Consider the following 13,982-nt stretch of genomic DNA (forward strand, 5'->3'; position numbering starts at 1 on the left):
CTGTTTTTGTTTGCACGTTTTGTTTTGGAATCTCCAGTGAGATGTGTTGCAGCATATCTGCAGTGGTTCCTCCCATTAAAAAGAGAATCCATCCTCCCCTTGAGAATTCCCTGCCTGCTCCCCTGTGTCAACGGCAACGGTGGTGTTTATTTAAGGTTTTGACGTTTAAATGAGCTTCGGAGTTATGACACTTCGGCTGTCACTGCGATGGAGCATTTTCTGCGGAGCTCGCAACCCCCAAGGGGTTTTTCCTGTAACTGCCTTGTAAAATATTGAAGTAAAACGTCAAACAAATTCTGTTTCTGGGTAATGACTCAGTGCCACAACCATGACGTTGTTTCAGCTCAGCTATTTTTCATTCATTTGCGAGCACTAGTATGGACGGTCTGTCTGTCTGTCCGTCCTGCCGTTCTCTTTGTGGTGTTGTCTGTGTGTGTGTGTGTATACTGTAGCCCAGGGGTCTTCAATGTTTTCAGGCCAAGGACCCCTTAGTTGAGAGAGAGATGAAGCAGGGACCCCCACCAGCTTTTCATAGATTCCATATCATCGTTTGACAGCACAATCATCAGTGTATTTTGGATTCATGTCAATTTGTGTTTTAAAATATTTAACCACTTGAATCATCAATACTTAATAAACTTCACCTTTCACTCTGTACTTAGTCTGCTCTTTTTCCACTCTACACCAAAGCTCTTTGCCGAAAATAGCCGATCTGCTATGTTTGGCTAAGGTTCTCAGAATATGGACGCTAGGGTTCAAGTGGTTAATATAAAAAAGGAGAAAAAAAAGTTTCTATCACTCAAAGATTTGGAGGACCCCCTGTAATAACTCTGGGGACCCCCTAGGCGTCCCGGACCCCCTGTTGAAGACCCCTGCTGTAGCCCCAAAGGTATAGGTGCACCGCCTGGCTGCAAATCATATAGCCTGTGGAGACCGTAACCGTGACAACAGAACACATAGCTCGTGGCTGCGCCTACGCAGTAACTCCAAAACTTCACTGCTTTTGCCACAGTGTGACAGAGGTCACAAAAATGTGAATAAACACCTACAACTTCTTCGTCACGGTCTTCATAAGCAATGGTCAATGCCAGTGTGGAAGTTCAGATCGACTGGGCAACCCACTGACAGTGGTGCATTGGTGATTCAATGTTTGGGGGGTCGCTTATCTAGAGCAGTGGTTCTCAACCCGTGGGTCGGGACCCCCAGGGGGGTCCCCAAATTATTTTGGGGGGTCCCCAGATGATTAACTGAATGTGGAACATTGGTTTGTCACTCAACAGTGAACAAACCAACATAAAGTTTAAGTGTATAGAAGGTATCTGCACCTTCATAAAGTGACAATTTAAGGACTTTTTAATACCTCTCTAAAATGACAAATTATAAACATTGGCCAAATTGTCAAATAGGCTATTAGAGGCAGAAATTGTGAAAATAGCCGATCTACATGCTCACAACGCGAGGCGTTGTGAGCATGTAAATGGGATATTTTCACAATAGAACCGTGTTATTTAAAATGTAATGCCTCAACTCTTAGTGCTCGTCAAGGTGGGGTGGGGGTTCCCCAGTTAAAATATGATTATTTTGGGGGTTGCGGCCTGAAAAGGTCTATTGATATGCATACAGGCTCGTTTCTTTGTTAAAACACCCTGTTGTGACACTAATGCGTTGGCGAGGTGTGAACTTGGGGGGTTGTGGCATCAATGCATGTCCGTTTGCGTGAGAGGTGTGACCCCTGCTCAGAAAAGATATGGGGCGGCGGGGGGCGCACGACCCCGGACTAATTCAACACTGCCCACTGAGGAGAGAAATGCTTTCAGACGGACAGACAGACAATGCTGTCTGATAGGATGCTTGCTACAGTACCTTGCCGTGAGCCTGGAGAGAACCTCTAACCACAGCAGATATGCAGTTCTATTGTGTCTATCATACAGATGGTTAAAACCAGTAAGACTCCCTAATCGGGAGATAAGCGACCGTAGGTGGCTTATCTCCACAAATAAGGCAAAAATGTGTTTTTCCAAAATCTTCCTGATCCATGTTGATGACATGAGTGTAGACATGCTGTGTAGTGATATTCGTGATTTTAGGGCAAAAACTGTAGGAGCAGTGTCCAAAAATGTGTTTTAAAAATCGGCCTGAAGGTGGCGCTACAATAGGGCCATGTGAGAAATGAGGGGTGGGGTCTCCGCGTTGCCTTGGCGGACGAATAGGTACCGGCCCCGGCTCTCCCGGACGCTCCTAGCCCGAGTTACGGCATTTTATGTGCGCTGCAGTGGCAGGGGGTCCTCCACTGGGGGCGCCACCACTTTTGCATCTGGAGCACCAGGAGTCGGTGGTCCCCGGGAATTCCCCGTGAGCAGCCCCGTTGGGGTGGTCATTTGGTCATTTTTGCACATTTGGTCATTTTTTACAGATATAAGCAGGGAAAAAGTGTGACGTGTGACGTGTGAGCACATTTGGTCATTTTTTACATCTGGGGGTCCCCCAGGGACCTGGGGGTCCCTGGGGCTCCGGGGTCCTTGGAGGTTGTAGTTTGGCAGTCAAGGAGTGTGTGAGCAAAATTTGGCATGGATGGGGGCAACGGTTGTGGAGATATGAGCAGGGCAAAAGTGTGACGGACGGACTGACTGACTGACTGACTCACTCACTCACCCACGGACAGCCGGTGGAGGTTTCTACAGTAAGTAGCTCCCTACGGTCGCAATAACCATATTGTCGTTGTCGGTGGCTGTCACACTTTGCTTTCCCATTTACTCTGCCATACTTTTGCCTAGCAACGTCATTTCAACGTTAAAATGCTCACACAACTTGTTGAAGCCCCACCCCCTCTGTCTTCCTATTGACCATATTCACACCGTGGCCATCTTGGATCACATGACCACATACACTAGGGTAGCATGCAGCGGCAGCCAATCAAAAACTTTCGTGGGCGGGTCTTGCCTTATCCAATATGCTGTTTTGAGCTTCTGATTGGCTGCTTGCCACGCCATGTGGTCATGTGATCCAAGATGGCCACGGTGTGAATATGGCTAATAGGCTGGGCTTTAAACAGCCATAACTCCAGTTTGCAGCATGGTACCATCTCGAAACTTGGTGTCTGGTGTCTTGTCCTGCCCCCTCTTTCTTCCTATTGGCTGGGCTTTAAACGGCCAAACTCCAGTTTGCAGCCCCGCCCCCTCTTACAAGTCTGTTGTTTCCGCCTGCCCTGACGGTCGCTTTCTCGCCCTTAGGGCGTCTTACTGGTTTTAAAAATAATTTAAAATAGTGAAAAACAACGCCTCGCATCATGAGGCGGCGTGCTCTTGTAGATCGGCTATTTTCACTACTTTAGTTTGCGATACTTTTGTATGATGAAGTAGGGCTTAAAAAAAAACATACAAATTTGAAATCTTGGAGGTACAATTTATTCAATTCAAAGGAGCTTTATTGGCATGAGAAAACATACGTTTACATTGGCAAGTATCACAAATACAATAAAAACAGTTGAAAATGGGGAACATATATACAGTTGGAGGGGGTACAGCATTGTGTAAACAGAGCTATGTCGCATTGTGACATTTTATCCTACATATAATTTTAGAGATGAGGTCAGTCACTCAGTCACTCAGTCACAAAATGCATTATACTGCAGTGACCAATACAGCCCAGTAGAGGGCGGAATCATTCCACAACAAAAAGAAAAGAAAGGAGAGTTTGCAGCACATATATTCGAACGGGTAAGGTCTAGTATATATATATATATATATATATATATATATATATATATATATATATATATATATATACAGTGTACAAATAGCAGCATTATTTTCCTCAAAATGCATTTAAAGGTATCAGCTCTGTTTCATACTGTATGTGCAGTAGGTCTAGATGTCAATCCATGGTTTGTACTGTAGTACTACAGGGTTTCTCCCCGACAGTGACAATATATTCATTGAAATCAAGGGAGGAGATGTTGGTGGTCTGCACTCGTCATCATCACACCGTGCTGTGCGTGTGCGTGTGTCTCCACAGCAACAGCTGTATGTGGGCTCCAGCGAGGGGCTGGCCCAGGTGTCTGTCAGCAGATGCCAGCTTTATGGGCAGGCCTGCGCTGAATGCTGCCTGGCACGGGACCCGTACTGCGCCTGGGACGGACACACATGCTCGCGCTACATCCCTGCATCCAAGAGGTAAGCTAGCACATTAAGTAGGCTAGTCTGTCTGTCTCTCTGTCTGTCTATCTATTTACTGTAGGGCTGGGCAATTTAGGCCTAGAATTATTGAATGCTTTAAGTGCACTACCACCGACTCCTGATCAATGGCTGAACAAGGTGAAAGAGATTAGAGACATGGAAAGAATCACCTATTTGGTAAGGCTACAAAATGAACAATATATTAAAAAGTGGACACCTTTTGCGTGCATAGAGGTCTAGCAGGACACCCCCCCCCCCCTCCCTTCCCCCCCCCCTCTCTTTCTAGCTCTCTCTCTTTCCTTTCCTTTATTTTTGTGTTGTTGTTGTTTCAGATATGTTTCATGTTGTCTAAATGAGTACACATTCTGTCTATGTGATTTGTTTTATATTCTGAAATTCTTGTAATGAATGCTCAGGGACGGATTTACCATAGGCCTCGTGGGGCACACATGCCAATGGGGCACAAAAAGATTTTGGAAAAAAAAAAAAAAATCTTTGAAGATTTCTTTTTTTTTTTTTTAGCTGAGGGTTAAACAACAACTCGAAATGGATCAGGGGAGCATCAGGTACATGTTTTATTTATTAAACTTGCATAATGTGTCTGCCACTGGCTTAGCTGTATGTGGAGCCCCATAGTTCAAGTAGCAGGAGGAGGAGGAGGCTTCACAGAAAGAAATATTAATCAAACACACCAAAGTTTACATTTACCAGTTGGCAAGGCTGTTGGCAACTCGAGGTTGTGATGAGATCATTTGAGAAATGGTTCATATATTTATTATGGTGATGGTCTGCTGCTTAGCTCTTTGACCTCACTGAGGCCCCATATAAAAATCATGTAAAATCAATCAGTGGATTAAAACACCAAAGTTGTCATGGTCATGTAGCAACTCGACCTTGGAATTAGAGCATTTGCTCCATTTTTGATGAATCTGTGATATAATTTCTCAGTTAGCCTGGATTAGCTTGTGGGCTAAAAAAACGTCTATTTAAAATGTGGCAGAATGGGGTTGTTTTGGCTGCTGGGGGAACACTTAAAAGATGAAAATGGCTTGATTTGGGTCCAGGGTCTTGTGGCATATTTAAAGCATATTGTTCAAACATGTGTCCATTTTAAGGGTGGAAAAAGTCATTCTTCATCATGTGGTGAAAAAAAAAAAAAAAAAACTCTACAGGTTGTGGTACAATGTATATATTTTAGTATTTTTTATATTTGTGTGTAGGCCTATAATGTAAAGAAAGGTAGCCTAGTTCTCACTCATTCCTACACTGAGTCTGTGCATTCACATGATTCAGCCATTCATTCACTGACATGACCTGTCACCTGCATGTGCCCCTCCCCTCCCAAATGTGTGCTCCCACGCTTCCTGTATCCTGACCTGTGCCCACAATGCCCAGCTATTTGGGCGGCATTTCAGTGTAAACAACAATTCCACCAGCGGTGCAGCTGCCGGCGCCGCAGCCGTGAATGAGGCGGCCGTGGCCCGCGATGCTACCGCGGCCGACCCGGCGTGGGGGGCACTTGAACTTGGTCACCCTGGGGCACCACACAGGGTTAATCTGGCCCTGTGAATGCTGATAATAATAAAACAAAAAACAAAAATAAAGCAATAGCCAATGCATGTATTGCCGTGTTACGGCATAGGAAAGATAGGCACATGCCATTGGGGGGCAGAGGAGGGGGAGCAAAAATACCCCCCAATTTATTTTTATTGCATTTTTGTACAATACAAACCTAAAGGGATATCAAACTTTTATTCAATTAAAAAACTATTTTCGGGCTGTATCGTAGTAATAGCATTACCCTTAGCTTACGGCTCAGGGTAATGCTAAACTCTGTTTGTTTTGGCTCAACTTGCTGTGCCTTGAGTTAGAAATGCTACAGTATTCTGTACTTCAATGTCAAACAAGGAACAGGAAGTAATCATTCAATAGTAGCCTCTATGGTGTTGCAAATGAAGATGAGTTGGTTATGGTATTCAAGTCACAAAATGCTTGTGAGCAGTCTCTCGAAGTAGGGCACTTACCGGTACACTCTTTCTATACATTACATTATATCTTTATTTTACTTATACTTTTATATCTTATAACACATTTTCAACAACATGTTTGTCACTACATCAGGCTCAAACATTTCTTGTTGTGATGTCTGTGATGAGATATGTGTTAAACGGAGAGCTAACATTCCAGATATCACCTCATCACCGCCTTTCCCGGCCTTCACATCTTCCTCTCCTCAGACTCTGTCATAACAGCTGCACTTAATAATAATATAATGGCTGATTTAAACAAAGACCGCTTTTTGTTAATTTAATAGGAACAAGACTCTGATTCTGACTCTTTCAATTACAGTGCTTTGGAGTGTTGCTGCAATTTAAGCAAAATTAAATGGAACACAGTTAGTGACAATAGACTAGTACCTCAAACTACACCTCAAATAAAAATATTTTAATATCAGAACTCAGGCATAGGAAATGCTTCCATAGGAATATTCCTGGCTATTGTCGGCAGTGGTGTAAAGTAACGAAGTAATTTTACTTAAGTACAGTTTTGAGGTATTTGTACTTTACTTGAGTATTCCAGTACTTTTACTTCTACTCCACTACATCTGGGATCCAAATGTTGTACTTTTACTCCACTACATTTATTTGAAAAATATAGATACTAGTTACTTTGCTAATATAAATTGTACTATGGTAAAACATACATAAACCACTTTAGCCCTATTTTATACCTTGGCTATTTGAAAATAGCCGATCTACAAGCTCACAACGCGTCGCGATGAGACACGTTGTGAGCTTGTAGATCTGCTATTTTCAAACATTTTGTACTTTTACTTTTAGTACTGTAAGTAAATTTGGATGCCAATACTTTCGTACTTTTACTCAAGTACATTATGAATTCCAGACTTTTACTTGTAAGGGTGCCCTCACACCAAAATACCTATGAGAGTGGAATCCGCGTTCCACCAATGCATTTCAATGATAAGGGAGCGTTTTTTGCAGAAATCCTCTGCTGGCATGAAACCGCCCCCTTCTCATTGAAATGCATTGGCGGAACGCGGATTCCACTCTCATAGGTATTTTGGTCTGAGGGCACCCTAACAGGGTACTTCTATATTGCAGTATTGATACTTTTACTTTTACTTAAGTAAAATATGCACCACTGATTGTTGGCCATTAGACCATGGGGCCCCTGGGGAAAGGGAGACTGAAAGTCTCCCAAACAACGTCAGACTCCCAATATTGGCTGGAAAAGCACGCAATCAGTGTCAACACAAATCGTTTCAGACTCCTCTATGGTTTTGTTCACTCGTTCTCCCCCGCTGAGTTTTCATGTCACCACCTCCTCCGTGTGTGTCAGCCCCGTTGGACCCGGGTCATCTTTTAGCCCACGCTCAATGACACATGTGAAGATCAGCTTTCAAAGAAGAGCCCACTGGGGCTAAAAGCATCGCTCCCACCATCCACACATCGAATAACAGCATCCCCACTGACCCCAAAATGCCGCGGCGTGACCCCATTCACAACAGCAGGGCCACAGCTTGCTATCTGTGTAACCGATAGATCCACAATAGAAAGTGCACGCACCAGCAAAGACATACATGCACGGGGCGTTCATGTTTTGCACGTCGAGGACTGCACTCCTGAGCTGTGGAATGGCAGTACATTAATCATGTGAGGAACAGCATTTCCAATCAATGGCTCAGTCCTCAAATGGACTAACGCCCTGTGGCATGGAAACGAAACAAAACAAAAAACGCTGAAAAGGTGAAAAGTACTAGAATAGAAAACATATTTAGTAAGAACCCTGAACTCACGCACGCACGCACGCACGCACGCACGCACGCACGCACGCACGCACGCACGCACGCACGCACACACACACACACACACACACACACACACACACACACACACACACACACACACACACACACACACACAAAAACAAGACTCAGGAGAACTTAGCCGAGACCTGGTTTGTTTGAATTTTCTCCTCTCTTTTGACACCAACACTATTCAGGTTCACTACTGTAAATCATTTGGACACGTCCATATATCAACATACCTCGCTGACAGTGAGCAATGGACGGGAAACGTTTGTTTTGCAGTAGGAGAAAGGGAAGGAATGAGGAAGCAATCAAAAGATAATTCTGCGATTACATAAGCTTGTAATTAAATAAGTATGTGTGGGTGTGTGTGTGTTAGCCTCGCATATAACCAGATTAAATCACTGCGTGGATATGAGTCTGGCACGTCTATATGGAAGGTCTTTCTCCAAGGGGCGGGTTAAAGAAAATGGCTCTGGATACAATTATTTAGACCGGACCAATACTGGGCCAGGATTGGTCAACCAACTCTTCGGGGGGGGGGGGGGGGGGGGGGGATGTATTCACTGTTGAGCGGATTGGTCTGATTCCAGGCTAGGTGTGTGTATGTGCAGAAATAGACTAAATAGATACACGTAGATAGATACACATAGATTTACCCTAGAATTACCCTAATTGAAGTGAAAATCGATTTGACGATTTTTTTTTTAATCTTCCGAACAAAAAAACACGATTTCGATTAAAATCGATTAACCCATTTAGAACAGGTACACATTAGTGTATCATTATTTTATGCTTTAACTATTGAAAAATAGCAGATATACAAGCTCACAGCTTGTATATCTGCACTTGTAGATCTGCTATTTTTGAAAAATCGTGAAAATTAGAATTTTGACCCGATTCTATAAGTGTCTTTTGAATCCTTGTTTTTTTTGAAAAACCTATGTTTCTATGCCAGCAATCTGGCCAGCCATCGTCAAAGAAAAGGTCCTTTTCATTTAACTGGAGCTCAGTTAGTCTGTTCTTGAGAGACTACTATGTCAGTGGTTCTCAAACCTTTTCATGTGAAGGACCCCCAAAATGATATTTATTTGGCCACGGACCCCCATCTCAAAATATTTAGTTCCAGGGACCACCCAGTAGCAAAATTTGAGTTACAATACTGTTCGCTTTGAAAATACATATATTCAAAGATTTGCACACATTTTCACGACTTTAACGAAAAACAGCAGATCTACAAGCTCGCAGCGCGGCACTCGTTGCTGCGCTGTGAGCTTGTATATCTGCTATTTTTCACTGGTTAACCAGTTAATCGTAATGGTTTTCTTGGCTGCTGATAGTAGAATTTGAAGGAGGTAGATATTTTTCCTGCCTTCGAAGCCCGTTGGTACAATCCCTAAAATGGCTGCCTTGAAGTCTTGTGGTAATTGAGTATCAAACACTCTATTAATGTCATTAAATACTGTGTTCCAAAACTGCCTTAGCTTGGGACATGTCCAAAAGATGTGTGTATGATTTCCCACCTGTTCACCACATTGCCTCCAGTATTCACGTGTGGGCGTGGTGCCTGCTCTAGCAGTCAGTAACGGGGTTTTAAAAAATCACACCCGTGTGAACTGAGCGGTGGTCGTGGAGGCTGTGCAACAGCACTACTGGGTGGGTGCAGCGGGGTTAGTGTGCTTTACAATGCTGTAGTTTCTTCACACACTCTAATTTATTTGACCCTAAAACATTCAGTTTGTTAATAATAATAATAATACTTGACCACACATGCTGACCCACCCTTCCCCCCTGTGTGTGTGTGTGTGTGTGTGTGTGTGTGTGTGTGTGTGTGTGTGTGTGTGTGTGTGTGTGTGTGTGTGTGTGTGTGTGTGAGAGAGAACAACAGCGCCCCTCCCTTAACATGTGTGGTCAGAAAAGGTACTGCATGCTTGAGGCTACATACACGGACGGCCGGACGGCCGGACGGATACCCACACACACACGGCCACGTATAGGAGACGGTGTGACCACCGCTCAAAAACCTAGTTATTATTTTCCAATGATATTCTCTCCAAGAATTGGAATTGGTTACTTTGTGTGTTTCATTGCAAGCACCCGTCCATTCTTCTTGTGTAATCTCTTGTTGAATCTGCCTCCCACTTTGCTTTAATATAGAGGGTCTCACTGGGTGCCATTTCTAATACATTTTGATATAGATTGGAATTATTTTTTTCAGTCGAGACCATATTTTGAGTGTCTATCAGAAATGATTCTATTATTGAAGGGTTTCGAATTTTGTCCCAGTTTTCATGCCTTTCTAGAAAATGTCTTAATTGGAAGAATCTAAACAAGTCAGTTCTGGGCAGATTTAACTCGTTTCTGAGTTGTTCAAAAGACTTTAGCTGATTAGAATGGAATAATTGATGAACAAACGTCAGGCCTAACGTTCCCCACTGCCTAAACCCTGCGTCCAAACTCAATGTTGCAAAACCCCTCATACCGGTATAACCAATTGAAGACAGGCTGGATGTTAACGTGGGAAGCCCAAACTCCTTCCATATTTTAATAGTGGTCCTGGACCATTCTCCCATGGCATCATCAATGATATTAAGTCCTGAAAAAGGAAATGAAGCCAGCTGTGCCTGAGTGCATAGATATTTCTCAATTTTTAACCATCTAGTGGACTTGTCTTCCTCTATCCATGAGATTAACGGCCTGAGTCGGGATGCCCAAAAATAGTATCTGAAATTAGGAAGGGCCAATCCGCCGGCGGTCTTAGCCAATTGCAGTATTTTAAAACGAATTCTTGGGCGTCTACCTTGCCAAATGAATCTGGAGATTAGTTTGTTTAATGAGTTGAATGTGGAGGTGAGAGGCTATTGCTTTTATCCGTTGAGACTAAAAATGCACAACGCTTCCATCAAAGCTTATTTTCTTGCGGGAAACATGACAATATTTGATATCTTTTTACAAATCAACCTACCTATAAAGTATGTTTGAAACAATGTCTTTATCAGAATCTTTGTAACTGCTGAGTGCTGGCATAGTGTGAATGTGTGCCATCCATTCTCAAAGAGGGCGAACAAGAGAGATACACTCTGTGTTGTTATCAGTCTGGGAAGGAAGGGCTCCTTAAATGTTAACGACCATGCAACCCTGCTACACCCCCACAGGCCATGTTGTCCTCATGCAGCCACACGTGCATAACAAGACCCACAGACAGAATGTGAACCTGTAGGCTCACTGAACTTCTTCTGTGTGTGTGTGTGTGTGTGTGTGTGTGTGTGTGTGTGTGTGTGTGTGTGTGTGTGTGTGTGTGTGTGTGTGTGTGTGTGTGTGTGTGTGTGTGTGTGTGTGTGTGTGTGTGTGTGTGTGTGTGCGCGTGCGTTCCTGCCTGCGTGCGTGTATGTGTTCTCCAGGAGGGCCAGGAGACAGGACATCAAGAACGGAGACCCCGCCGGCCAGTGCTGGGACACAGAAGACAGTACGTAGACCTTGAAGATAAGATGTGTTATTTAGTGCATCCACTTCAAAACAAAATAGCAGCATCAACAAAGGAATACAGATACAGCAACTTTATGCCATAAACTGTAAGGCTGTCATAGTCAATTCATCATAGTCATGTTGTCAAAATAAAAATCCATCAATGCTGTTTCCACAGTTCTTTGAAAGAAGCTGTTGTTTTCCTGTTTCTCAGTCCTGACCTTTAAGATACGGTGTAGATAATGTACGACGCTGGGTGATATGGAATTTCTTTCGCTGACAGCGTAAAGAGGCCCATTACTCACTAGGGATGGGACGATACACAATATTATCGTTTATCGTGATAAAAAAACACTCACAATAATCGTATCGTGGAGATTTAATTTATCGTGATATCGTCCTCGGTCGTGCACTGGGATCAGTTCACCTTTTATTTGCCGAGCTACATTTCCGGTACCACTTAAACCCTCTATAATTGGTAAAAGGTACTTATAATATACGTACTTGCTAGTCTTTTTTTCACTCTCTATCAAATGTCTTTGCCAAAAAAATTGCCGATCTGCGACACGTTGTGAGCTTGTAGATCGGCTATGTTTTTGGCAAATGTTCCGCCCCAGGATAATGGATTTTGATTATCGTGATAATATCGTAAATCGTGATTTCTTTGGTCACAACAATCGTGATATGACATTTTCATATCGTCCCATCCCTATTACTCACATTGGTTTGGGGGGTCGGGGGCTGATTTAAGCAGTCGCACCTGGCCAAACTAAATGGACACAGAGCTAGGTAAATCAGTCATGTCTTGTATCTTGGCTTTTGTGCTCTTATTTGTTTCCGTTGTGTTATTTGTTTCCGATTGGCTATCTACCACCACATTACCAACAAAGGCCTTGCAAGCACTTTGCGGTCGCATGGAAATAAAGAGATCTTTTGTCCTAGAACCTTGGCTCTCGTTGGTCCCACAATTGAGCCTGTCAAGCTCACATCTGCAGATCCATACAGCGGGAAATTAATCAAATAAATGTTTCCTTTTATGAATTGTGCCAAATATCTCTTGACATTTATTGTATTATATATACATATATTCTCTTTTACCAGAAAGGATCACTGATCCTTTTCCGTGTGGGCTATGGCAGTGGTTCCCAAACGTTTCAGATCGCAGACCCAAAAGAGACATTTAAAGGCCTCCTTTACACCTGCTGACTTTGAAAAGATTTTGGACAGATTTGGAAAGATTTTTTAAAAGACTACCCTCTCACGCTATAAGATTTAAGACTTTTTCATGTTTTTCAAATATCCCAGTCTTTAGATGTGAGATGCTCTAAAGATTTCGTAAAGACTGGTTCAAGATTCCCCTTTATTTGCCGAAATAGGCCTATTCTTGCCATGTGTTCCTATGATTCCTCTGAATGAGTACAGTGGCGTAACAACCAAAACGGAACGATAGTGAGCCAAAAGCCATTGATCGTCTCGTAAAGAGAATCTGGGTCTCGTTGGGGGGAAAACATCGGGTCAAACGACCACCTCACACCTAACGATCGAGTAACCACTGAACGACAGGAGCGCGCCGCGACTCGCCTTGATTTTAGTACGACTTGAAATCGTTTCAAAGTCAGCAGGTGTATGGAGACCTTTAGACGTTTTGCCCGGGACCCAAACTAGTGAAAATACTTTACTTTACTTTATTTGTTTATTTAGACGGGACAATGCATATTAATGAACACTACATGAATGCAATGTAAATAAGCCGGAATTAGCAAGAATGCTAAATTTCATCCGTAGTCCCCACATGAAGACAAAACAATACATACCAACAAACAGTAACCCTACATTAGGAGAGGGCGCCTAAGAACATACATACAAATACTATTTTTCCTGAACCAAGAAAAAAAACAACAAAACAACACATATTACTAACAGTACCCTACATAGTATAGCAGACCTAAATAGCAGATCTACAGGCACGCAACACCGCGCGAGCTTGTAGATCTGCTATTTTCACTACTTCTTAACTCATATAGTGCCGATCCCGCGATGACTCGCTGAAATAGCACAAGCATGAAGGCATCCATCTTCCATCACTGTTTACGCTTCAGACCAGAACTACTTCCGGGTGAATCTTGGAGATCGTCAAGTAGGAATTGTTAGGTCGATCTACTTCCGGCCTTCAAAATAAGAGACTGGCCGCGGACGGAGCACGCGACCGGCACGCTGAACAATTAACCCTTTCATGTCGGTGGCACTAAATCGGTTTTACTTATCATTATTTATATACTTATGGAATTTCTTAGATTTGTTTTAAATATATATATTTTTATGTTTAAACATTATATATTTTTTTAAATATTCATTAAATGTAGGAAAAGAAAATGTATTTTAAAAATTGGTCTGTGACCCACAAATGGGTCCCGACCCACTCTGTTTGGGAAACAGTGGGCTATGGCAGGGGTTTTCAAAGTGGGTGACGGGGCACCCTGGGGTGCCGTGACGGCAGTCCAGGGGTGCCGCGA

General features: G+C 43.1%; 1 protein-coding gene across 1 annotated transcript in view; it reads left to right on the top strand.

Annotated features, from left to right (window-relative positions):
• The window catches only part of sema3d (sema domain, immunoglobulin domain (Ig), short basic domain, secreted, (semaphorin) 3D), a gene marked incomplete at its 3' end in the record, with an annotated part of 76,582 nt that overhangs the window by 50,751 nt on the left and 11,849 nt on the right, over window positions 1-13,982 (top strand). Inside the window, exons 15-16 of the mRNA XM_080736881.1 lie at window positions 4,015-4,172; window positions 11,406-11,470. Of these exons, the coding sequence (XP_080593007.1) occupies window positions 4,015-4,172; window positions 11,406-11,470 (223 nt within the window). The remainder of the gene's footprint in view (window positions 1-4,014; window positions 4,173-11,405; window positions 11,471-13,982) is intronic.

The sequence above is a fragment of the Nannobrachium achirus genome (genome assembly GCF_963921795.1).
Source record: "Nannobrachium achirus genome assembly, chromosome: 11".
NCBI classification, from domain to species: Eukaryota; Metazoa; Chordata; class Actinopteri; order Myctophiformes; family Myctophidae; genus Nannobrachium; species Nannobrachium achirus.